The following is a 26,971-nucleotide window of genomic DNA, read 5'->3' on the forward strand; positions in this document are numbered from 1 at the left end:
CTAGTTTATCTAATTATCGTTAATCCGCCTCGCTGCCGCCTCAATTGTATATGTATAAAGTTCTCCTTAAGTGCTAGATACATTTGCATTCAAAAATGTCTGGCAATTGCCTTGCCATGAAACGTTTAATGTACTCTTGTGTTATTTTTACAAACTTTGCTTGGTCGTTCATTGTGTGTGAGTTGAAGATTCAAAGGATTCGAGGGCTTCCTGTGGAGCCCCAATAGCCAATAAGGTGCGTAGTGTGATTGCTTTTGATTAGTTTGCGTTTAGTTGCGTGGCAAGCAAGCGATTTCAGCAGAGAGAAAAATGGGGATTATTTGAATTTGATGTGTTGCTTGTCTGCTGTCTGCCTTCTATCAAAACCTATCCACTTGTTTTACATAGTTGTTGATTTTCATTTGCGGAAACCATTGCAAGCTCGCTTAGTCCGAAAAATTAAGTACTAACTATAGGAAAACAAACAATTCCAACAGAAAATCAATGCAAATACAAGTAGTTCGCAATTGCATATAGTATTTGTTTAGTTTGGTCCTATTGGTCTCGTATTCATATGAAAATTTAGTTTTAGGCTACGTGTAATTTAGAGAGTTTTCAACTTAGTTGTTAATGAGTGGCTTAACCTTGATAACATTTGGTTTTGTTAACTTAGAACTTTTTCCTGCATAAAAGGGCGAAGGACGAGAACTGCGAGCACCAGTGGGAAGGGTAAGTAAGACCCCTAAAACCCAATTATTTAAATAACAAATTAAACTTTTTCAAACTTATTATTCTAGCTATCAACTTTAGTAATGATTAAAAATAACCTGTGAGATAAGGAACTTTTATGGCCCTCTAGAAACAGATTACAACCCACGGGCGTCTACAAAAAGTGTCGAATTTATTTGTGAATAACAGGCAATAACTGGAACTGGAGCACCTATCTCGCCTCCATGCGACGCGACAGCACCTCGTAGGCGAAGATCTTCACCTCCTCGGAATCGTAGGGGATGTACAGGCAGCCGTGGGAGGGGTGCACCTTGCCCACGGTCAAGCTGCCGGCATGGTAGCCCCTTCCGGCGTACAGGGTCTCGCCATCGACATTCTGGCCCACTTTCACGGCGCCGGGGGGAACCTCTCCGTTGTCAGCCGGCAGCCACTCGTAGTTGGTGCCACTCAACGCCTCGTAGTTTTCCAGCTCCACCTCCTGGTTGGCATAGGCCACGTAGGCCTTGCCCTTGTTGGGGATGATCTTGGCCGGCAGCATGTCGTTGCAGTAGAAAGCGCGGCCAATGAAGATGGTGTCGCCATCGGAATCGTGGCCGGCAACCACGGCTCCCTGGGGGACTGCTCCGTGGCTGAAGTGAAGCCAGTTGTGACCTGCAAGGCAGCATTATCGGAGGATCCAATGGGAAAAGGGGAATGTGCCTGTTCTTACCGTCCATTTCGATTGAGCTGCTTGAATGTACTGAACAGCTCTAATCGAAGGCGGTACTTCTTGGTGATACCAATATCTGTAACCCCATGCCTTATCCGGTCTTGATAACCAAGCTGCCGGTGCATCAACCGAACTAGACTGGCGGTAAGTGTTAGTAGTCGGTTGTCTACATACAGAAGTCCATATAGCAACGAATTGTGTCATTTACGACCCGTGTTTATGGCTTGATTTAAGACTTGGGCAGGGTCGGACTGCCTAGATGTTTGAAATGAATAATGTTTCTTAGGAAAACAGCTACCAGTTCACCTAAAACACTTTAGAAATAAGTCTATCCAGTTTGAAGTAATCTTTTTCTGGGTTGATAGTGACTAAAAAATATAAAAATAAGGCTGATGTAAGTAATTTCCTTTCCCTTCCCAGCTCGCAGTTTTCGTTACTCATTCTACCCACTAATTCATTTACACATAATTACTTTTAATTTGCCTAAAATTCAGCATTCGTTTAACAAATAGTTAATTTCTTTTTTGTATATGTACAATACTCATCTAGAGAGGTGAAAAAATTCTTATTTACGCCAGGGTAAAACACATCGTATATAAATCGTAAACCATTCCTGCCCACCGTTAATCATATTGCTCCGTAGAAACTTATTATATCAGCGACAGCATTTAGAGTCTAGATTCCTTGCTTAGGAGCTATAAATAATTGCAATTAGAATTTGAATTTGGGTTGCAGTGTTTCCTTTGATTTTCGCCACTCGAATGCTTAGCATCTAAATAGTTTCGTTCGAGTTCATCAATTATTGTTTGCTAGTTGTTAAGTATTCGCTTATAAATCACATAATTGCTTGATGAATTCCATAATGTTTTTGGGTGTAAGAGGGTGTGTGTTCTGCAGCTGCTCGAGTGCGTTTACATTTGGGTGCGATCCTAGACACAGAGAGAGATTCGAATTCGAAGGAAAAGAAAAGGATTTCCACACGCAGCCCAGTCTTCCGGCTGCCTACTTCGTTTCCTGCGATATTTCCGCCTGTTCCTCCTGCTCCGGATACCTCAGTCACAGATACGGATGCTGCTACCTGGTGACAGCCAGCAGGAACACCGCCAGGCTGAGCAGGTGCCTCAGCAGCGCCTCCAGGTCCGCGGGACTCGCTCCCTGCCTCCTGGCAGAGTTGCAGGCATCCGCATCGCTGCAGCTCTGCAGACAGCCGTGCACGTACCTGCAAAGTTATCACAAGAAAATACATTAGATTATGCGCAGAGAAAACTATTTTAAAAATCCTCAAAATATATTTTTAATAACCTTGGAGTGTCTGCTAGACATCTGTAATTCATAAAAACATCTTGACAATCTATTTTCTAACTTTTAAATTCACTTATTTTACTTTAAAGATTTGTATAATATCTTTTTTAAGATCATAATTTTATATTATTTTAAAGATCATGAGGTGTTTAGTAAAATATATTTGATTGATTGTTATGATGATAATTATCATAAGAGCTTTGAATTTGTAGGATGTGTATCAGTAATCACTTATTCAAATATCAATTTAGTATGTTATATCCTTACTTGTCATCATAATAGAACTTTCCGCAGTGCGACATTCTTATAATCTCGGTGTCGGTGGTCAGGGTGCCGCTGTCCAGGGCGCAGCCTCTCACCGTTATCGTCTCCCCGGTTCCATCTGTAAGTGGGAAATGTAAATGAGAATCCATCCTAGGATCTGAAGGACATTCACTTACCATAATAACCGGCGATCTTGATGCAGGCGGTGGCCGGAAATAGGCCGTCACGCCCCTTCCGCCCGCCCATGCAGGGCGACTCCAAAATGGCCGTCGAGTAATTGTTGTGGAACGGATCATCGCAGGCTTTATTGGCTCCATTGTAGGAGACGCACTTGAAACAGTCTATGCAGTAGCCTGGGGTATGGAAATTAATGATAAAAGGATTTTTAAATGATATATTATAATTAATAAATAATATTATCCAATTTTCGATAATATTAATTTACATTTGAATCGACCTTTACTTTGTAGATTTAGGATTTTTTAATGATATACTTAGTAATCAAATGGTAATTCTTTTCTTTCGATAATATCAATTTAAATTCCCATTGACCTTTATTGCGTATATTAAGACCGCATCTAATTAACCTTTAATCCATTTCCCCGCATATCACTTACCACTTCGAATGAAAAGGCCAAGCAGCAGGGCCAAAATGGCGATGGTTTCCATAATTGAACTGGACACCGCCATCTTTGGAGCTCTCAGGACTCACACAGGACTCGCAGGGCTCACAGGTTGACCAGTTGCGGACATTCCTGGGGATTCATTTCACTGCGACTGCGACTGCTGGCTCTGCAAAAGGAGAAGCGAGACAACCAAAGGGATTAAAATTAACAAGCGAATTGAAGGCTCTTAAAAACTTTTTCGATTTTCCGCTGAAATCTCTGGATCAGCGCTCGAGAAGTCATAAAAAAGTTGAAACGAAGGCAATGGTCATAAAAATTATTATCCACAATCCGCAGAAATGCAATTTCTTTTGCAGGGAAAGACGGGCAGGCAAGAAAAATTAAAGGTAATAAATTGCACAACGCATTTTTGACACAATACCGCCCCCCTGTCTGTTCAATTTTTTGTTTTTTGTACCATATTTTTATTGCCGAAGTGTAAATAATTGCTTTTCAGTCGATTTTCGTGTCGAGTGTTGGTCCCAGAATGTTTTTTTGGCTCCCCCCTCTTTTTTTTGTTGCCTGTTTGTTGCTGGCACTTTTAATGGCCACTTCGATGGCCCAAGGTGTTGTTGGGTCAACTTTAGGGGCCTGTGTTTTCCTTGGCTTTTGTTTTATTTCGGGATGCCTCGAATTATGACAAATGATTCTGACTTACGGGCTGAAACTGTAGCTAAGCTCGGGAAACACAATTTATGGGGGCTTGCGAAGAGCGTGCGGCTTAAAGCGATTTCGGGGCGTGACTTTAAAGCATTCAAAGTGGAGAATATCCCTGACAGCTCACCAACCAACCATCACATTCATGTATTTCTATATTTTTCTCTTCCACAGACTGGCAATCAATTCGGGCGAATCTGTCATCGTGGCAGATAAATATTATCATTGCATGGCTCGTGGCTGGACTGCTGGCCAGGCCAAATAGATATAGCCATCTATCAGCTGGCAGCTTTGGGGTGCAGAGGTCATGTGTCTGTGGATCAATATTTATTGCAAATTATGGCTCGGCCACCACACTTTCCGTGTGGCCCACGGGGCGTATGTGCAACATTCCGGTTGGCCGCAAGTGCTGTGCATTAATTATGCGATTCAGAGTGTTTCTGGACTGGATGGATGTGTGATTTGCGGTCGGGCCTGTCGAACTCGAGTCGCTCCAGCTAATGTAATTAGGTTTCCTGATTAAAATGGCAGCAAAAGCACAATAACTAAGTGTAAGGTAAGTAAGATGGAGGTGAAGAAATTTATAATTAAATCCCAAGGGCTCCAATCGACACATCGACTTCGACTGCCAGAGCTATAATTGTGTGGCGCATTTTCATCTATTTGCAAATTAGCCACTAAGCAGTCGAACGAGCTGCCAAACACATTTTCCCATCCCATTTCGCCATCCACCAACCAATTTTGCTCTGGCTGGAAGCCAAGTTGGCCGGAAACGGCATTGTGTGCCAGTGTTGACGGAAACGGATGCTGCTCCCTGAGTCCCCCTCCTGCTGCCCTCCTCCTCCTGCTTTTCCCCCCACTTCTTGTCTTGGCCAAATGAAGTTTACCTTTGTTCATTGTGTTTGCCAGCTTTCAATATGCATCACTATTCCGCCGGTCGGTGCCCCATAAATACTACTACACTGGGAGAAAACAGCTTGCAAATTGTATTTGCTAATTTTCTACCTTTGATGATTACCATGTTAAATAGTATACTTATTATAGTGATGAGCTAAAAATTATATTTACACAATTTCTATCTAAAAATCCTTAAAATACTTTTGAACTTAAATATAGGTCCTTTTTTGTACCGAAGTGTTATTATTTTTATCGAAACAACGAAATATTTTATGTGTTTGGTTGTTATGATAAATATAACTATTCCACACTCAATACAAAGTTGATCTTCAATTTGTTAATCCATAAGTGAAACTAGTTTTATTGGCAATATAGAAATTATACTCTATAACTCTGTCTTAAACCTCAAACATTTTTGGTAGAAGATAGTGGTTCGAATTATGGAAGATCGATTGTATTATAAAACAGGAGTCCTCATTTAAAAAAGTTACATATTTATAGCTCTTGCATTTATTTTGGGATATATTTAATATTTTTTGCTGCAATAATTTTAACATAATCTGATATAATAACGAATTATCGCCTGTAGCACATTGTAATGATAGACAGATCATAAAAAATAACTGGGTATTCCTTTTCTTTTATTGTTTTCTGTGCAGATAGAGCTGTGTCCCTCACTTCCAGCCAGGAGTCGAAGTGGCCATTGTGCCCGTTTAACGACCATCGGTTTGTGGGAGGAGTTAACAACAGAATCAGGTCTAGGAGAAGGGGCAGGGGCAGGAGCAGGACCAGGAGGACGAGCCGCCTTTGTGGCCTCTACTCTTTGGCCCTACTTACTTAATTTTGTCGCTTCGACTGGGCCACAATCGAATCAGCCACGAAGGCAGCCAGGCGGACAGCCCGTCAACTTCCGGTGCCAGCTGCTGCCGCAAAACTTTTATGACACTGCCAAGGGCGGCCAATGAAGAGCTATGCCCGGGCAATTAAAAGCCTTCAACGTGGCCATTCTGCCAGGCAGGACATTAAATTAGTCCTGCCTGGCGAAATTGAATGCTCCCCAAAACTCCGTGAATTGTCGGGGAATTTTTTAATAAAGTTTGTGCAAGCTAATCGCGTATTCATGGACCCAACTTGGCCCGTGGCGAGCATTAAAAATGAAAAATGAAGGCAAAGTTATCCACGAAATCTTCTCCCTTGACAAAGTAGCCAGCTCAATTGTAGGCCATTAATTTCATAATCTGCCTGTAAATGGCAACCCAGGGCGAGTGTTCCAGTTGGAAAGGGCACCTCATTAGGATCTCTGGGTCAGCTTTGATTGAGCGCCGAACACCTAGGGCTGAATTTTTGCAGGGGGCTGGTAAATACCCTCCACTTATGGTCCATTTTTTGTCTCAACTCGACGTGATTTATTATGATTTCGGCTTTGAGTAAGAGCTTGCCATTTGCGATTAGACCATAATCAATCGATGTAGGGGTACAACACATTCCGCCCGCTGAACCTGATGAGGGTGCGGAATTTATGCAGATTTTTTAGGATTTCGGTGATTTAATATTTTGCAGATAATGTCATGTCATTAAATGGGGAGAAGCTAAGTCATGCCCTTTTTGGGTCCACAATCTATCTTCCAAGATGAATTTATTAGAATTTTTGCTTTTTTAATTTAAGATACTTTTAAAGTAACTGAAAATATTTAGAATAATTTCTAGATGATGGCTATGCCAATAGCCGCAAAGATTCCCAGTAAAATGCTATTAAAAATTCCCATGTTATATATTTCCCCGAAAAATTCAGCATTTCCACTTCCGTTGTAATGTCAGTCTGAAATTTTCATTTCCCGAAATAGTCTTTGTATTGCAGTTGCATACTTTAGGGCGCACCTGACCCCAACCCACACACACATGCACTCAAATCTAAAAGGTGGCTTACCTTAAATTTGCTTGCACCTGGTTCTCTCGTGGGAGAAATTAATTTCACGCATGTGAGACTACACACACAGTCTCATTTGAGTTGAATTTGCATAACAGCTCGCCAGTGCAATTTTCGCGGAATGGAAAACTGCGAATCGCATTTACAATTCGCAACCGCAGTTAGCTGAAATTGTGCAGTTGCACTGCATGTCGTTACCATAACTATAAGGATATGCCATAACCTAGAACAAAAAAAATAGATATCAAAACCTAATCCACTAAAAAATAAAATTAAACATCTCTTACAAAACTCTGTGCTGAGTTTTCGTGGGAGTTTTCCACAGCCCAGAGTGAAATCTCATCAGAGGATAATTTGTATGTTGCTTCCCCAGGAAATTTCATCAACATTTGTTGACTTGTTTGCTCCATGGCGTTTTTGGCTTTATAATAGCCCTGGCCAAAAACCACTCACCATGCAAATTGAATCAATTAAGAGGGGCAAATATTTGTAAACGCTGACCAAGATGATGGCAGCATTTAAGTTTTATGCAGTTTGTAACTCATAATTCCAGGGAACGTGCCTTCAAGGCCAATTAACTCCTAACGACCTTCACTATTTATGGGCCAAAACTCTCTCTCTTTTAAAGGGAACCTTTTAACAAAACAGCCAAAATGTCCTGAAAGCACGCAAAGCGATGGGAAATTGGTCACCGGAATGAAGGTCGATTTATGTCCGGGTCAAAAAGAGCTTACCATGATATGGGTCCCACATGCGTGACCGAGAGTGTGGGTATTTGCCAATGTTGAGACATTTGTAGTGGGGCTTATTGCCATGTTTAAGCATTTTTCTGTTTTTAAGCTTTTCAATCAATGGAATTCCGGGTAGCCCCGGCCAATTTAAATATTTTTTGGGGCATTAAATCGTGTAATCCTGTTACACGTGAGCATGAGCACCACATATACAAAATGCACGGCGGCAGGAAGTCTGAATGCGGAACCACAAATGCGGATCGAATCAATTACCAAGGGGATGACAGCAATCAATTCTATCGAAATGATTTTATTTGGGAAACGCTTTTAATAGCCTTGGTTTGATATTTGTCAATTAAAGATTGGAAATCAAAATCAAGCTTGGTTTTCAATTAATTAGAATTTAAATTTACCTTTGAAATCAGCATAGATTTATAAAATTTTAAATAAGGGTGTCCTAAAGTATGCAAGGAAATATTTAAAAATCATCCTGAAAGACGACTATCTTTTTTATAGCAAATATGTATATGTTTTCAAAACTAAATTAGTTTTGTGGGGATATTAATACATTTTACAGGCTTTAATTGTAACTAAAAAGGTGTCCCAAAGTATGCAACAAAATATTTAAGAATCATCCCAAAAGGCGACTATCTTTTTTATACTAGATAATAGTTTAAAAATCCAAAGAGATTTATAAATTACAGAGCAAGTCGTCGATTATCTTGAATCTACAGACAAATTAAGGCGTTTAAATAATATTTTTTTAACATTTTGAAACATAAGCAGCTTAAAAACTGTGGCTTTTTAAGAAACTTAAGCGAGACTTGGCCCCGTTTTGAGATTTTCAAGCCTCCGACTTGAGGCCAATGGCCACTTTAAGAAAACAACTCAAGATAAGATGAAAAAGGCCACAGACTGCATATTGAAGTGGCTTTCTTAGATGGCGAGCTTTTCTAATTCCATGCAAAATAGCTGAGCTCTGTGCCAATATTGTGCACACCTCCCCTCGTCTGTTTTTCCCAGGCAAATTGTGATTGCGATGGGGTTGCCATAGAAAACGTGTGCCACCTTCAAAGTCGTTGACATCGATTCGAGGAATCTATAGTCTCGTGGTGGAAAGTGTGTGTCTGTGCAGTGTTCAATGACTCTCGACCGCAATTGATTGAGCAGCCAACACCGATGCTCCTCCACATCCTCTGTTATATGACACTTTTTTGTTGGCTCTCGATGATTCCGATGCTCACACGCTCCAGTGGTCAAAGGGAGCAGTCAACAGGTGCAAATCCCATCCAGGTGGATGAGGTTACTCGGAAGCTAACCCAATTGACCTTTTCGCAGTTAATTGTTGGGCTATAATGGCTGGTTTGCCTGGTTTCGGAAGGATTCATTTAGGTAGTTTCAAAATTACAAAGGCAGTCAGCTTGACCACGCATAATCCCTTTAAAGTCAAAACAAAAAGCGATATCTGAGTTTATAAGTTGCCAGGCAATCTAAATTTTTAAGCAATTCCATGAATAACAAAATAGCAATCAACACATTGTGCAAAGGGAAAACTTCACTATTTGTATCTTCTGCTCTTCGGTTTTTCATGAAAACTTGTGCTCAAGAAACTCAATTTAAAGTTGGGCGTGTGTTTGTACTGGCATGACTGAATGACATATTGAATAACTGAGTGAGCTGTCTCACGGAGCCCGACAAAAGCGAAAAGTTTTAGAGCGAAAAACAGAAAGTATTTCGTGCCAACCAGCCAGGCAATTCATTTTATGCAGACACCTCTGGGTTTTCAGACATTCCCGATGGGATATGCCACATACCATCGTGTTAGGTTCGGTTAATTAATGCACCCTTAACCGGAAAAAACAATTCTGCAAATGGGTAAATTTAAACTTTCTACAAAGGCAGCGGAGCACTTAAATTGGCTTGTGGGCTGGCCAGTTTTGTGGCTTTGGGGTTCAAATAAATGGCTATTATACGAGTATATTCTGGGTCCTAAGCCGCAAAGCATTCGATATTCTTTTAGTTTTTAAAAATTATAATTAACAGTTCCAATGGAACTCTGACATTTATAAACTTAATAAAAAAAAGAATTTTAGGTTCTCAGAATGCAAATAAAATCCTAGTCAGCTATTAAATTTCCACAAAATTGATTAACCTTCTGTGAATACCGGAAACCAATTAATGTCATTTCAAAATGTATATAAATGTCTGAAGGAGGAATCTTATTTGAAGAAGAGTTATCAGTTTATGACATGGCTATATTTATATTGCATTTATTGCCACAATGTTTATGTCCAATTGGACACTGCCAATTTTGAGCGAGATTTTGTGGCCAACATGGCAATTCCAGGAAAATCTTCATTTGTCTCTCCCCTCTTGGTATTTACCTAAGCTATTTTCATTGAAAATAATTGCAAATTGCTATTGGCAATCTGAAACCTTTGCTTACTGACTAAATACATTTATTTGTATTTGGGTAAAGTTACATTTACGTGCGTAATGCCTTATAAGTTTTGTAATTGCCCATGTTTAATTCATGAATTTAAGAATGGATTCAACTTAATGTGCCTTGAAGGGGAAATATCGTATAAAGCTCTTTTTCATCAGATAAAGTGCATTCAGTGCAACAAACAACTGCAAACATTTTGTGGCAACGAGTTTGAGGAGAAGAAGAACCAGCAAAACCACAAAGTAAGCCGCAAGTTTTTTATTTTTGCTGTTCTCAGGATTTTTTACATTTTATTTCAATGCATATTTATTTTAATTTGGACCAGGCCAAGCGGCACAACAAATTCCTTATACTTTCCTATACTTTTTGCAAACAAAACTTCAAAGAATGCCACAAAGTATGCAACTGAAAACTGTGAATAGTTGGGTGTTCTCTTCATCAAAGTGAAATCCTTACTATTGAAGTTATGAAGTCTGAGTTGAAAATATTCTCATTATAATGCTATAACCAACTTTGAATTTTTATATTATAATATTAATAATAATATTGTTCTTAAAAAGATTTGATTTATTATTTAGTAATTCTTTAAAACCCAAGATGCAATAAATTTACATTTCTTATTCAAACTTTATACTATCATCTTCAGAAACTGGAAAAACTTCATAATGAACTTGCAAACATGAAAAATCACAATTCAATTTGTCTTCGTGCGAAAATGCAAAAATAATTAAGACATGCTCCTTACAAATAATGAACTTGCTCAACATTTTTCCTTTTGCTCGAGGAAGACAAGGTGAAAACAGCATGAAATTACGAAACGCCGCTCAAAATGCAAAAAGTTGTTGCCATTTAAGAAGAAGTTTTGACTTAAGAACTTGTTCCGACGATGGTGGGGCAAAGTTTTTCAATAAGCGGTCTTGCCAAAAACAAGCCAAAGTGAGTTCAGTCAAGCAAGTGGAAAAACTACACAAATGTGGCCATCTTAGGAGGGGGGAAATATAAAAAAATAAGTACATATAGAGCTCCCTCAAGCAAGTAATCACGAAAAATGGCTGCCGAGGCTGCCCCACCACCATACATTATAACTTAAGTCAATAAAAATAATTGAAAACCAACAGCAGCGGAACTTGGAGTAATGAACCCGGCCAAGGCGACGTCCTTTTCCCGATGGATGTGAAAGGCAACGCCTCTGCAAAATCGAAATAAAATCGAAGTCACCACAAACAAAAGGTATGAGCTGGAGTTTATTGACGGGATTGACGGCACGCAATAAAAACCGGGTCGAGGCATAAAAAAATCAGCGGAAACGCAAAAGGAAAACCGGAAGTCGTCGGCGGCGGAAACTTGAGGCCTGCGGCTGGGCGAAAGGTTTGAAATAAATAAAACATCCGATGGCGCTGTCAGCTCTGCGGCTAAGATAAAAAGTAAGTATGGTACAGCCGATTGATGTTTTGACTTCCGATACTTAAGGGTTACGACTCCAAATTTGTTTTCTGAGTGTCGATGTGATTGAACCTATGTCAGGTTCATTTTCCAGCCATATCACTATACCCCTCTTTTAAGACTCATCCCCAAAAATATTCAACTGAAACAAGTATTGATTGTCATGCAAAAATTAACCACATTACGAGCGATTTAATGCAAGCAACAATATATTTCAGCCGCATCATCAAAAATGTGTTAAATTAATAAATTCCATATAATTTTTATACACAAAGCTGTTTGCATATAATTTTAATATTCTGTCCATGTATAAAAAGCGAGTCGAACAAAAGGCTGGATACATTTTTTCCTCCTTTGTGTCTGCATTATGCAAAACCCATCAGATGCGAAACGCACACTTTAGTTAATAAAAGCCGCCGCACGGATATTTAATTTTCGTTATGCGGAGTGCACAAAAGTCGGCGAGGGGAAGAGCCATCGGATGATTGGCATTGTTGTTGAACGTTTCCATAAAAATATGGCTTTAATCGCTGCGGAGTGGCCTCTTCATCTCTTTTTGCCCGGAAGTCGACCTGACCTGCTGTCATTTTGGGCTGATTGTGCACCTTTCGTCCTTTGGAAGGATAGTCCTGCCTTGGCAGAAGTTTGTGGCCATAGCTAAATCCGAGACTCTTTTCAACCCACCCATAAACCGTCTTTTGATTCTCGGAAAAGTTAGCAAGATAAGCTCAAACTGCAATCTGCAGGTTTGGGGCAGGTAGGAAATTGGGTTGGTTTTGGCCCAGAGGAACTTGAAATATGAGCTAAGCAAGATACATGTGCTGATTGTTACAGAACCCATTTACTTAAATCTAGAACATGGATTATGTTTAATACAATTTAATAAATAATTGTATTTTAAAGGAAACAAAACAATACATTTTATTAGCATGTTCAAAACACAGGGCTTAACTAAATACCTAGAAAATCAGGTAGAATAAGCAAGCAAGCTGCCGGGAAAATAAAACAAAAGAGAAAATCTGTAAATACTAAACAGAAATGGACAGCAGAAAAATATAATGGAGGCGGCAACAAAAAGTGAGCGGAATAAATTAAGCAAGCAGCCAATAAAAACAGCATTTTGCATAATTATTCAAGCTTAAATTAATTAAAGCTGTGACTGTGCACTTGCCTGTTTTTATCTCATAAATATTTGTTATCCCTGTAAATGCTCAGAAAATTTATTTCTTCATGCTAAATTTAGCAAGAATGCGGGGGATCTATTAAGCAAAAACCCGTTCCTACTGAAACACAAACCATATCCTCTCCAAACGGAAGTTATCTACACAGTGCAAATTTGTAAACCAACTTCCTGTTTGCTCTTTCTCCTGAAAGCTTTTCTTGACCTTCAGTTTCAGGGGGAACAAAACTAGAAGGCCGTTGCCATATTTCATTTTGCTGTTTTCCGGGTAAATTGGCTAACGTTCTTGTTGTCCAATGGAATTTTGAGGCAACTTTTTAAAGCTTCTTAAATCACTGGGTCGAGGAAAATGAAGTCATTCGCTACTGTTTACCTGCCAGTTAATTTGCATAATGCTCGGCAGTGGACGAGCCCTGCTACTTATTTGCAGAACGCTCCTGCTCTGGCACTTGATTTTCCCGTAGACTCTTCATTTGTGAACGATTTTTCATCTCTAATGAGCCACTTCCACTGCCCACACGCAAATGAGCTCGCTGGGAACCGTGAGGAAAAAAAAAGGAATGGCAAATACTTTATTTGAATGACGGACAACCGTGTTCGGAGCGACATTAATGTTCGCAACTTAGGACACCATTTTTTCTTGTCTTTTGCAAATATTCTGGTCCTTGGGGGAGCGGAAATTAGGTTGTCACCAAGCTAAATTGATGTGCATCAGATTCTTGACGAAAAGTAGGGGAGAAATTTAATATAACAAATCTGACTATCTTTGAAATTAAACTTACTACTGTGGAAATATTTTAAATAAGTTAAGTAAGCATTAGAAAATTCTCCGATGTCAAATATATCATACTTATATTACAAATCTATCTTTATTTTTTTTAGGAGTAGGTAAGTGGGTTAAAATAAAAAAATCGACACTTTCTGCCAGTTCAGAATGTACAACAATGTACAACATTATTGAAATATACTAAATAATTTAAAATGTAAAGTTAAAGTCATGTTTTAAAGCTGTAAAAGCTAATGATTGATTGAATGAAATACAAACGTGATTACTTCTCTTAAGAAGCTATTATTGGCAGTCAAACAAACACTGAAAGGATCAGGCGGGGAATAAAAGGGTCTGAAATTGTCGATTGGGTCGCACTTGTGGACATTGATTGGGTGAAAATCGATAGCATTACATAGAAACTGGGTCGGCTAGAAGCCCCAGCTTGTAATCGAAAAGCTTATACCACATTCTCAATATTCAATTACCAGTGTCCTGTTAAAGGTCCTTCCCCGCCACGCAGTTGGCCAATTTCTCCGCCTGATTCTGAAAGCTAGACAGGCCGAAAAGAGTGAAGGAACGAGGTCCTGGAGGGCAGTTGGTCCTGCTGTCTGCTTTTGGCCTCTTTGTTGTCGCTGGCACGCACAATTACGCGGAAAATGGCGAATCGGCAGGAAGGGTGAGTGGAAAAGCGGAAAAGCGAAAAAGAGCAGCGGGGAATAACAGGGCGTATACGTGATGTTTGCCTGGGGGGCCAAAAGCCGGCGAAATCGAGGATTTGCAGATGAGAGCTTTATCGGCTGCAGGTCACTCACTGTATTCCCACGAACTCCATGCTCCCAACTGATTCAATACAGAGAGAATACATCTAGTAAACATTTTTTACCTTTTATCATTTGCATTGTAATATTCATAAAGGATCTGGTTTAAATGGAGGCAACTTTACTTTGTTAAATTGGAAGTCTTAGGGAAAACTCACGTAGATATGAGACAGAAATGTAAAAAGCTGTCTCAAAAACTATTGTCAAAGCTTAAGAAAACAAAGCTGGGAAACACAAAAGAAAACGCTTTGAAGGAAAACATCAGTAGAACAGACAAAACAAGATAATAGTGTGGGGATGGATAAAAAAATGAAAATTAAATGAAAAATGAAAAAAAAGAAATGAAGAAAAACAATAGAAAGGCCACTCTTAAAATTAAGTTAAGGACTTATGGTAATGATATGTTACTTAGTTGGCTGTTAATATATATATTACCTAAGTAAAGGAACAAATTTACATTTTTGATTTAATAAATTGTAACATTATTCCTCGACTTAAAGGTCGTGTCAATTGCATCATTAATAATGGCCCTGCGCCAGATGGTATCCTGCCATTCCGATTCCTGATGTCTGTTCATATCACGTGCCAAGTGTGTCTAACGAGAAAACAAGGATTTCAACTTAAGTGCTTGTTTGTTTTTTGAGTAATAGCTTTCACTCACAGCTAGAAATCTACAGACAATAAAATGCCAAAAATATGTACATATGTAATATAAACTGACCACCATATTTGTGAGACTAAGGGATTGCTGTTAATTTTGCATGTTTTGCATATCCAAACAGCCGGAAAATAGGATTTGTAAATGTTTTTATTTTGGATATATTAGCTCAAAAAAAAGCAACAGCTTGAGATTCTATTTGTGCTATTTCCCATACTACATACCATACCATTACATAAATTTTCTTCGTGCCTTAAATTGCTCTCCTGTTGACCAGAAATTGTCCCTTTATCAGGCAATAAGACGTACCTCGAGTACTATAGCATATATACAAGTAGTAACATTGTGAGGCAGTCAGGGGACTTTTATTGCATTTCGTGATTGTTGCAACAGCTTGTGGGGCCACCAGAACATGTAATTGTGGTGAAAATAGCAGAGTCCGAGTGTAAAAGTGAATATGGTTGGTCCACTTGTGCTTGGCTCGTGCAAGCTTCAAAGTGGAATATAAAAAAGAATGGTATGAAAACTTTTTAATATTTATAATATCATTGGGATGCCAGGTCAACAAAATATTTTATAAAAATGGAAAATATAAGTCAGTTTTTTGTTTTTGCATAATTCCAACTTTCTAATTACGAATCTTGATACAATTCCAGCAAAAGCCATTAACGTCGTGACAGTAAATATTAAAGCTTGCTAGTTCCCTTTTTTCCAAGAATTAAATTTGTATAAGAACACTTTCATCAAAGGAAAAAAACACGTTTGTTGCGCATACGTCGCGTGTGCCCAAGGACGAAACATAAGCCGCCGACTTCAGCGTCCCATGTTTGTTTTGTGTGAAACCAATAGCCATAAATTTTCCTAGCCAAGCACGAAATTCCTATTTACTTTCTCTACACGAAGAGAAAGAGCTAGAGAGAAGTAAAGGAAAGGAGAGAAAAGACCTCCAAACTCCATTGACTCTTTGTTTTTTTCGGCTTTATGAAACTCAAATTTTATTACGGCCAAGATGAAAACTTCAATTGAGTTTTGTAATGAAATATAGCAAAACAAAATTATATGCATGAGTTTTTCCCCAGGAATATGCAAACAAGTTTTGCTCCCTAGCCGCAGGCATTTTGAAACATGGGTTTTCACATGAAAATGAAGGGAAAACTTGAGTGCAAAGTAACAGCTTTCGATTTGATTAAGTTGACTCGACTTGAAAACAACCAAAATGGTGTTTTACAGGTCTGAAAAATTATGGCCCTACATTACATGTATAATTTTTCCGGAAAGTAATTTAAAGACAGCATTGGCAATTCAGTCAAGATTTTGTTTTCCAGACTGACAGGGATCAATGATGCCAATTTCCTGAAATACGAAAGCCATCTGAGAAATGGAAATTCAATTGCTGGAACTTCCCAAAGTCACACATTTGGAAAAATCCTTATAGGGGATGTAAACGGAACAAGGGGGAGTTCTACATGCACACACCTGGTTTTTGCAATCAGTCATATTTTTCTTGGATTGACTCTCGTTTCAATTATAAAATCGTATTTATAGAATTTTTGGGGTGCAGCAAAATGCTTGGGTCATTTAAGAGCCTTTACCATCTGATTAAATCTAGGGAAACATCTATATTTGTTAATGATTTATTTTGATAAAACTTTCTTTGCTTGTTTTTATTGATTTCATTGATTTGATTAATTGTTGATGTCGGCATTTCACTAATGAATTTCTGTCACTGGCTGATGTTTGGTTGCCGAAAAAACTTCATTTGATTTAATTGCTTTCCAAAATCAATGTTTCTCCTCGTGCGACGTGCATTATGCGATGCAAATTGAAATCTAAATAAAAACCCAAACTTTTCTTGTTCCAAAAAGTGAAATACAAACTGACAACCAATACGCAAGCCCGTTTCGACAGGGGGTAAAATACACAAAATGTTGTAAATGTTGTGTGCTGTCATTCCAGTTGGACATTTCAACAAATTTGGTTTTTATGACAGCCAAATGTGTGTGTAATTATTCCTGTCGAATGTCGAAACTCGGAATGGACGCGAAGGGACCTTGGTCAGACTTGGCAGGAAAATTGCCCGAACAATTATTATGATGGTTGATAAGCCCCACGCACACTCTTACACTCGCACGCCCACCAGCACACGTGCACTCAGTCGTGTGTGTAGTGAAAGTGTGGAGTTGGAATTCGCTTTGCTACGTGACTGCTGGTAATTTTCGTGCACATTGCGTATACGTAATGTGACGCCGGTCCCAACTAAATGGCCCTGCTGCAGCACTAACGCACGACATTTGCGAGGGCTTTGGTGCCCCTTCAGGTTTCGTACACAGAGAGAAAAACAAGCCCGCCTACAAAACTGCAAAGGTCCGAAGGATTCCCTAGCATTACTTATTTTAAAAAGGCCATAGAACATTTTCCTGAATTAAAACGTGAGGTTAAGCCCACTTTTCAAAAATCAAAATGAAAATTAAAAAACATAGTTAAAATTGATGTTGATTCCTAACACCAAGACTCATTATAAAGTATTAAACTTAATTATTATTATTAAAAATCATTTTCTAAAAAAATCACAAACCTAATATAACATTTTATACATTTGTTAATAATTTTAAAATATATAAACAAAAACGAAAATATAATTATATGGTAATCATAAAAATACGTAAAACTATAATGTTTCAATTTAAAGTATTTTATTTTTTTACTATCCACTATATTCAAATATAAAATAATGCATTAAAATTCAAGAAGAATTATAAAAAACCGATAAGATGGCGTACCTTTTGAGGTATTATTTGCTGTCCCTTCTCAAACTCTTTATATATATTTTAAAACCTTTCTCCCAGTGTATGGTTTTTTTGTGTGCCTTCAACCCAACCCCCGCTTATTGTCGCCTTTGCCCTCGTTATTTCGCCATTTATGCGACTACCTTTTCCAACCCAGCCCTTTTCACTGGTACGATAATGTTGCCTGCTTTTCCACGCAATTTTGTTGAGTCTTTCGGTTTCTTTTATTGTTTTATTTTTATTGTTTATTACCGCATTATTTCTTTTTCTCGTGTGCGCTCATGCACTTTCCCCTTATTTTCGACACGAATTGCACTGTCAAAGGTAAACAAAACCTGGGTGAAATTCGGTGATGAATTGTCAGCTAATAAAATATTCCAGCGGAGCAGAAGAAAGGCAGTCATATTGAATGGATAAAAGCCTGGCTACTCCGTTGAATTCGGGCTAATTGATTTGGGGAAAAGTTTGAAAACGAAATTACAAGCAATAACCTGAAAATCTTTTAGTGGAAACCAGAAAGTTTCCTTAAAGGCCTAACATAATTACTGCCCTCACAAGAATATGTTTTCCTTGTAATATGGCTAAGCTAACCTAATTAAATAATTCCCGGCACGATTCAAATCAGAATTCTATTTTATTTAATTACACACAATCTGTGCAATATCAGAGAACGCTTCACATATTATTCGCACTGAGCTCCATAAATTTCCCAATCATCTTAGCCGGATGCGCATAAATACTCACTTCAATCTTTCGTTTATGGCGATTAAATCAAATAATTGATGGGCTGCATCAAATTTTATTCGCACCAGCTGGCTTATTTCAGATGAATACAACACATCGACTTTAAATCACATAAAGCTGCGTGAAACGGAAATGCACGAAAAAACTGTTGATTATAATTGGAGAGAAGTCACTTGACTTATTTCTTTTTCAAGCATCTCATTAAAATGTTTTCCGTTTTTAATATGGATTTTTTGAAAATTATTTTTATCATGAAACTGGATTATGTTGGCACAAGTGTAATTGTGGGTAGTATTATTTTAAAAGTGTCCGCAAAAACATGAGAGATTAAATGTTATGGGTGTTTTAATATGAATTTAAAAAAATATGTCAAAGAAATATGGAAAAAGTAAAGATTTAATTCTTTTGGTGAGGACTTCATACCACTTAATTATATGTTATTCCGAAATATTCTATAATAATAAGCACTTTTAATCTATTATGCCGTTTTTACGAACACGTGTCGCTTTCAAGTCCGTTACGTAGATTTATATATATCTTTTTAGCGATATTCCGTTCCGATTTGTTACGTTGCGGTTCTGATGAAAGCCGCATGAGAACTGAAATTTTTGTCGGACGGATAGCGTCGACTGCGCTGCCGAATAAGTCGGACAATCGCGGAGTCTGCGCAGAATGCACGCCGTGAAAATGAAAACAAACTTAACCCGTAGAATGGTGATGTGCCTGAAATTACATTTCTGGGAAAATCCGATTTTGTAAGAATTTTTTTATCATATTAAATTCGTGTTTACGGAACAATTTCATTGCTTATACTAAGTTAAAATTTATTTATATATTTTTTAAATACTTTTACAATCTGAATAGGAATGTGTATAAACTCAATAATCACAATCGATACTTTAAGTACCTAAAATTTAAATCCTAAATTAAATCTAAATATTATTCCCTAAATTTAATTGTTTGAAAATGTTTATCTGCGGACTGAAATCAAAAAGTTCCGATTCACTTGTTGACCAATCGCAAAACCTTTAAGTGTATACACACTTGGTGCCCCATTGCGATATTAACACAATCTTAGCCACTTCTGAGAAGTACAGCGGCCAAGTATTCAATTCTATGGACTACATTCTCGAACCTAATTGAGTGCACTGTTTACATTTTTATTTTTCGTGCATTGTTTGGCCTGAAATTCGTTCATTGTTTGCTTTGTTTTCGCTCTTCTATTTTTAAATTTTGCTGTTTACATTGTGGTGAGTGAAACAAGAACAATTGCACTGTTGGTGTATTCATTTTAAGGCCTAGTCCCAAGACAATTTACTGCAATATGCTAAAATAAATATATATATTTAAAATATATTAGAAAAAAATTCCCTTTAAGTAAATTTTATTTTATTATAAAAAAATAGTCACAAGCCTCTTATCGTTATTTATTTATATACTGCCAAGGGCAACCTTAAGATGGCACAGCTACAGCCATTATCTGTTATCAATTACTCTATAAATCACGATTGTCGGTGGGTTGGAAATTTTGTTGGGGTCTCTACGAAAGATTAAGTAGAAACCTAATTTGCTTTGACTAATCGGGTCTTATTTAAGAATGTCTCGGAACGTAAATAATATCAAGCCGCTTAGGAATTTTATAACATTGTAATATTAATATGATTATAACTGAAGGTTTTCAATTTCAAGCTTAATTTTATATTTTGGTGCTTATTTAATTTGAAGTTCGCTGATTTCAAAGGAATAATTTAAATCATAGAACAGCAATTTTATTTCCTCTAGGCCATCGTTAAAAAAATATGTTTCATTTATTTGGTCACATTTATTTATGCCGGAGTCTGCAGTTTATTTGGCTCACTTTGGCTTCCAACGAGTACATTTAATCCGGCTACTTGAATGCAAACAAAGAAATAGTCTGTTCCAGCAAACTTTACTACAGTGTGAAGTGGTAAAGTGGTTCGCCAGTCTCATTAATTTTACTCAACCGGAGATGAATAATGAGTGGGGTTTTGGGGACCAACTTGCACATGAAATATAAAACTCGTACGTGGTCAAGCCAACAATCTGCATTTTAAGCCGCAAAAGTTTGAATTTTCCCCTGTGTGCGAAAATGTGGCAGGACATTTTGAGTTGCCTGCGTTGTCCTCGTCGCCTTTTCCTGATTGCTGCCTTCTGGCATCGTACTTTCTTCTTATTTTTTGGTGCATCCAAAATAAGAACACAAGCTGCTAGAATTTTTCATTTTAACTTGTCTGGCTGACTTTCCCCACAGTGTTGCCGTCTCTTTCTGCGTCTCGGCAGCTGTCTCTTTCGCCTCTAGCCAATTACAAAAGTTGGCAAATTGTTGCTGCTCTCGTTTTTTGTTGTTTGTTTGTTTATGTCTCCTGGTGCATTTTATTTGTAGTTGGCTTTTTTTTGGCCCCTGACCATATTGGCTTCCGTTTGGAGCTTAAACTTTTCACGGCATTTCCTTTCCTTTTAGACCAGCAAAATTCATTCATTGGAAGAGTTTGGTTGTTGTGACAGTTTTAAAAAACTGTTAGAACCCGAAATAAATTGAGATAAATATTTGATGAATTCCTTAAAATTAAGACTTGTCCAGAACTTTTATGATTTTCTCTTCGAACAAATCCCAGTTATTCTGTTTTCATTTTCTCTTTTTTTTTGTGTATATTGGGTGAATCATATAGCCAAATCAGCGAAAACAATTCGATTCCGTTCTTAATTGTTTTTCCTGGGATTCCATTGAGTTTTTTTTTTGTGTGATTTGAGTGGCTCTTGTTTGGTTATGGCCCATTCACTTGAGTTCCATGCACAGAATGTTTACTTTTTCGGTTTTTTAGGTTCATTATTTCGATGTGTTTTTCATGAAACCGAAAAGAAGCACATTGTTGCGAACTACTTATTTATTTGAGAAAAGAGGTGATGTCAAGCAAATTATTTCAAAAGATAATTTATGTGCCTTTCTTAAACTGGATGTTATGTTCCAATCCTTAAATTTATAATTACCTTATGTATGAGGAACATCTGGATATAATATGCCATTATTTCTCAATTAAATGGTTTCTGTTTTAAATTATTTATGATAATTGGTGCTAGGAAAGTGGAGGAATTAAGTATACATATTTCTTAAAACTTCCTGTTCTTATAAAAAATGAAAAAGCTTCGCATAATGCGGCTTAAACCGCGTTTAAATAAAGAAAGAACATAATTTCGCGTCTCGCGGCTGCGTAAGGACAAAGAGGAAAGTCCTTTTGGGGAAATTAAAAATAAAGAAAATTAAACGCAGGTCCCTAGTGGCTTTCTCAGCGGTTTCCGCCACGTTGGACCGACTGCACTCGGTTTGATGAGTAATCCCTGCCAGACTGCAGCCAGCATTTATTCCCTGTCGCCTGCCATTTTCCGCGGACGAGGCCAAGTCTGCCGCAACGAGAAAACCGTAAAGCATAATGCCCGCTGACATATATATCTTTTTTGTTTCTCCAGACTTACCCCATTCGGTGCACAACTGATTCTTGAAATAATAAAGAGAAATTATTGGCGCACTGCGCCTTCGCTGAGCGAATGTCCTCGAGGTATAGCACATATCAGCTCTACGTCGGTTATTCTGACGATAACAAACACAATCCTTAAATCCTTCAGCTCTCTGCTTGTACGTGAGGCGATTACCATAATTAGATGAGCCTGCTCAGTCCTTTAAAATTCAAAACTCAACGCTCGGCACAACACCTTTCAGATAAGTGGAAAGGAAAGTGTGTGCCAGGGATTTCCGCAATGTTTAAATATTTGCAGAATGAAAACGATGCCCACAGAAAACCGTAATCCCACCTCCCTGTAACCCTTGAAAAATCCCACAGGTGACAGGGGACAAACTTTGTCTTAGCAGCCACACATCAGGCTTAAACATTAGCATCAACTTTCGGTGTCGGCTTTTCCCCCCGGGCACTTAAACACCTGCTTAAGTGCTCAGACTGAATTTTCACAAATTCCCTGTGATATTTTAATTTCCTTACGCATATGCAGGTTTTAAGTTAGCTGGTTCAAAAGCAAATGGGATTGGTGTTTTATGTTTAGTTATCAGGTCTGCTAATTATTGCTATTATATTTATATTTCAAATCTATAAAGATTTTAAAATAAAAAGGCTCACTTAAAAACCCTTTTCTTTCATTCAATTAGCAGATTTAATGAAATACTCTATTCAAAGCCAATAAATACATTGTCTGCCAATTACCAATAAAAAAATTAGAAACTTTTCCAATTGAACTAATGGTCTGATGCTGCTCTTTTGTCCACATTTTATTCAAAACTAATTTTGCAATCATTCAAGTTCAAGTGGGGTGAGCTTTGCAAACAAAAACAAACTTTTGAACTTCTATTGCAGAAAGCGAAGTTTAAGTAATTGAGTTGTGACAAAACAAAAGTTTTCCTTCGGTCCATACTTTTCCAGTGGATGTCCTGGTGATGTCCTCCCAAATAATAACAGTAATTTAATATCTTGTTTATTGCGAAGATTGATTTTTAAAGATGAATAAAGAGTTGGCTCTTAAAAATCACTTAAAACAAGAAGTATGGATAAAAAGATCTTGTATAATCATTTAATTTCATTAAGTCACCACAATTCTACAAATATTACTATAAAAACTTTCAGGGGGTTACATTCTCTGCATTGTCATAAGCGTTATCTTCGCGGAAAAGTAAAAAGCTGTCATTTTACTAACCCACATAAGATAATAAAGAGAATCCGCCACAAAAAAGAGCTTATCTTTTTATAACAAGTGGAAGTCGCTAAAAGTGGTAAGAGAAAATGCCAAAATGAGTTTACGTGAACTGCAGTTGGTTTCCGCTTAGCTGTCAGTTGAAAAATAACTAAGGTTAATATATTTTACAATACGGAAAATAAGGTCTAGAAGTCTGATTTGATTAGTATTCGCAGGAACTGATTTACCTAAGGTGCTTCTATGATTAATATTTAAATTAACTATAAAGTTGACTTACCTTTCAATACACATATGAAGCACAAGTGTTTTTTCTGGCCCAAGCAAATAATATTTTCATAAAAAGTTCAATAAATATTTATAGAGTTCACTTTGCCTATATCTAAAAATGTGCTGACAAAACAAACGAAGCTCTAATGAAATATTGTTGGGCAATATTCGCACTCATTCCCATCCGCAGTTGAGACTATTTTGAGCCCAGCCAGCCCTTAAATCCCGTTCCGACATTTTCCTAGTTTCCCAGAGATTTCCCCGAGGCTTCGGGTTGTTTTCAGCGTTCTCTGTTTGAGTATCCAAGTGGAGTGGGTCAGACAACAGAGGGTAAACGAAATTGTTTTTTCACTATGGCCAGAGTTGGGCATAAAAAACTGGAAAAGCGGCGCAGACAAACAGACCGATAATCATCTCCACTGTCCCCGTTTTATGCAATGCCATACAAACTTTTGTTTATTTTTTCACATAATAATGAATTTCATATACCGACCATATAATTTAAATATATTTTTTATCGACTTAATTGCTGAGCAAGCCAACTAAGTGAGTCATCAAAAAACTTCTGCAATCCGAGTCGCATTTAAATGGTGCACAAAATATGCATGACATGGAAATTAAAAGCAAATATCTGAGCTTTGTGAGATATTTGCATGTGCAACTGTTGAATTCTAATATTCACTGCACTCCGGTATTCATACATCTCAACGAGGGCAAAGTTTATGGTCTCTTTTTTTGTTTTACCACTGCCTGGGGCCACATTTCAGCTGACCATGGGTAAATGAGGGGAGTTTAGTACCCGGGAATTGCCCCAACAATTATTAAAATGGCTGACAGGAGTCGCCCATATGCACACACCGCAGAACACACTGGATATTCGGGAATGTATACACACTGACTTACATTTGAAATGGAGGAGGGTTGAATTTACTTTTGCTACGTGACTATTCGTAATTTTTTCTGTGCACGCTGCGTATACGTAATGCGAGGCGCACTAACCCATGGCATTTGCAACTGCCTTGGCCCCTTGGAGCGTCCTTCAGCCCCAGAATTTTATCCCCTGGTCCTGGCTTTACCCCTTTGTCATTCCTTGTATGCTAATGTCACCCGTCCGTTCTTGGGGCTCTTTTCGCATTCTCATACTCATTATTATGCTTTTTATTATTTCTTTGTTTTTGTGCCACCGAGCACACTCTTTTTTCCATTACGAATCACATCTGGTAACACACAGAGGATAACCAGATGAATTAGCCGCGGTAAATTACTTGTGACAAGACAAAAAGTATTTCCCATTAACAGTTTTAGCAGCTTAATAAATTTAAAATAAGTCCTTGCTAAGGAGTGTATAGCTTGTAAACCCAAAAGCAATTTCACTTGCAAGCCCTCATGCAGAGTTTCAGGTGACAAGTTGACTTTATTGATCTGTGGGAGATTGGATATGAAAACCTTTCACGGCAGTCACATATCGAATCGTCTGTTGGCTTTATGCTTATTGTCGGGACTCCTTTCTCCTCTCGATGAATAGAGGAATTGGGGCTTTGCAGTCTGACAGGCGGCCTTTGATTTGGCCTCAGAATTTCATATTGGATTATGAATGGTATCCAAGGGAAGGACCTTTGCTTTGTTTGCTTACACAACAGGTTGCCAACAAATAATGGTTGAATGGAAAGGGGGAAAAAGGAATAGTACTTGCCTTTAAATTTTTTACCTTAGAAACTATAAGAGTTATATGAATTTTTGTATGATTAAATCTGGATTCTACATATAAATCAGGATAATAACTCAAACAAAATCCTGAGCCAAGAAAATACAGTGCGATTTTCGATAAGAAACAAATGCTTTTCCTGAGAAAACTTGAAAAGCAAATGGCGTGCAAAATTGCTTACTTGTAGAATGAAGAGCCCTAATAAATTCTATTTTGGCAAATGTGTTGCATGCACTATGCATTTTGTAAACATTCGAGTGTGTAGATAAATCGCTGCACTGGCTTGTCCGTGTTTTCGTGAAGGAATTGCCAGTGGATTCCTGTGCGTAGCTTTATTGACTTCACTTTGGCAAGGCAATTCCGTTGGACAAACGCCAAAATGCTTAGCACGTGATGTCAAAGCCCTCGGCTCAGTGGGCTCCTCCACCCGCACTAAAGCATCGCTCATACGCAGTGTGTGCCCATGTGCCCGTCTATCTGTTTGCTCGTCTGTCGGTCCATTTAGCCGCTTGTCAGTTTTCCCGGACTGCCTCCATTGCAATTTCCCCATCCGGCGGACTTGTCTCCCATTTCCGTGATGCGCTTTTCGCCCACGTAATTGTGCGTGCAAACGACAATGGCTAAAACCGGCTCTAAGTCGGCCTAAAAGAGCCTCTGTGTGCATTTCACTGGCTGGCCCATTTGAACACTTCCTCTGAACCGCACATCACGTAATTGCCTGTTTCCCCGGCGAGAAGATGTGCGGCGATTGACACACAAATGACCCAAGGGCTCTTCTTTAATTGGAGATTGAATGGTTTAAGGGGAAAAGTCTATGAAATGATGGGAAAAATATTTCCTTGAAAGTTTTTCTTTAAAGAATAACTTCTATTTAAAAAGATCTCACACATTTTCCCATTAAATTTCGTAGTTCAAATCACATCCAAACCGATTTCGACATTTATTCGTTTTCTTAATCAACTCGCAGATCCATCATACATCATTCCCAGAATCCCACTTGATTGCGTTTCACTGAAGCCATTCGATTCCCTCCAAAAGCCTGTCGTTTCCACATCCTACTGCCAGTGCATTTTTTCCGCTGACGGCCAATCCCACGCACGTCCTGGCCAATTTCAGAGTGTTTATAATTGAAGGTCTCCACGGGCAGTAAAGGAATAGGAATGTACTCAACGGACAGAAAGTAGAGCGACACGTTTTTGTAAAGAAAATGTTAGCTTTCTAACTAGGATATGTACAATTTGATTTAATAACGTATAGATTAAACAAGGTTAAAGCTGCTGATTATAGCACACGGAATTCAGCATTTATTATTTCCGTGTTATATTTTCTGCCGGCTGTTTTTATAAATAATTTAATACTCACATTCCTTAATCGAGTAAATAACCTCAGCCTTTTAAATCAGTGCAGACATGTAACGCGTGTGGGAATTTAAGTGCCGCCAGGGTTTGTTATTCATGAAATAGGATGGGGAAAAAAGGGAGCTCTTAGGTAATACGCAGAAAAATATATTTAATAGCACAATAAAATATATGAAATTTGATTTATGGCTTTTCTTGGTGCCGTCATCATCAAACCC

At 38.1% G+C, this 26,971-nt stretch overlaps 2 protein-coding genes and 1 long non-coding RNA gene across 3 annotated transcripts in view; 1 reads left to right on the top strand and 2 right to left on the bottom strand.

Annotated features, from left to right (window-relative positions):
- Positions 1–106: 106 nt before the first annotated feature.
- LOC119548777 lies at positions 107–1,517 on the bottom strand. Its single transcript, XM_037856328.1, has 2 exons — positions 1,418–1,517; positions 107–1,359 (listed from the first exon to the last, which is right to left on the bottom strand). Exons 1-2 carry the CDS (start codon positions 1,422–1,424, stop codon positions 920–922), a joined length of 447 nt encoding a protein of 148 aa, XP_037712256.1. The 5' UTR covers positions 1,425–1,517; the 3' UTR covers positions 107–919.
- A 951-nt stretch (positions 1,518–2,468) lies between these two features.
- LOC119548768 lies at positions 2,469–3,742 on the bottom strand. The gene is made up of 4 exons (XM_037856315.1): positions 3,601–3,742; positions 3,160–3,336; positions 2,987–3,101; positions 2,469–2,636 (listed from the first exon to the last, which is right to left on the bottom strand). The coding sequence occupies exons 1-4, from the start codon at positions 3,671–3,673 to the stop codon at positions 2,492–2,494; spliced, it is 510 nt and encodes a 169-aa protein (XP_037712243.1). The 5' UTR covers positions 3,674–3,742; the 3' UTR covers positions 2,469–2,491.
- A 28-nt stretch (positions 3,743–3,770) lies between these two features.
- The window catches only part of LOC119548779, a 44,832-nt gene continuing 21,631 nt past the window's right edge, over positions 3,771–26,971 (top strand). Inside the window, exons 1-3 of the long non-coding RNA XR_005219325.1 lie at positions 3,771–3,995; positions 4,480–4,861; positions 10,953–11,730. This is a non-coding gene — a long non-coding RNA (uncharacterized LOC119548779). The remainder of the gene's footprint in view (positions 3,996–4,479; positions 4,862–10,952; positions 11,731–26,971) is intronic.

Source organism: Drosophila subpulchrella, chromosome 3R (assembly GCF_014743375.2).
Source record: "Drosophila subpulchrella strain 33 F10 #4 breed RU33 chromosome 3R, RU_Dsub_v1.1 Primary Assembly, whole genome shotgun sequence".
NCBI lineage: Eukaryota > Metazoa > Arthropoda > Insecta > Diptera > Drosophilidae > Drosophila > Drosophila subpulchrella.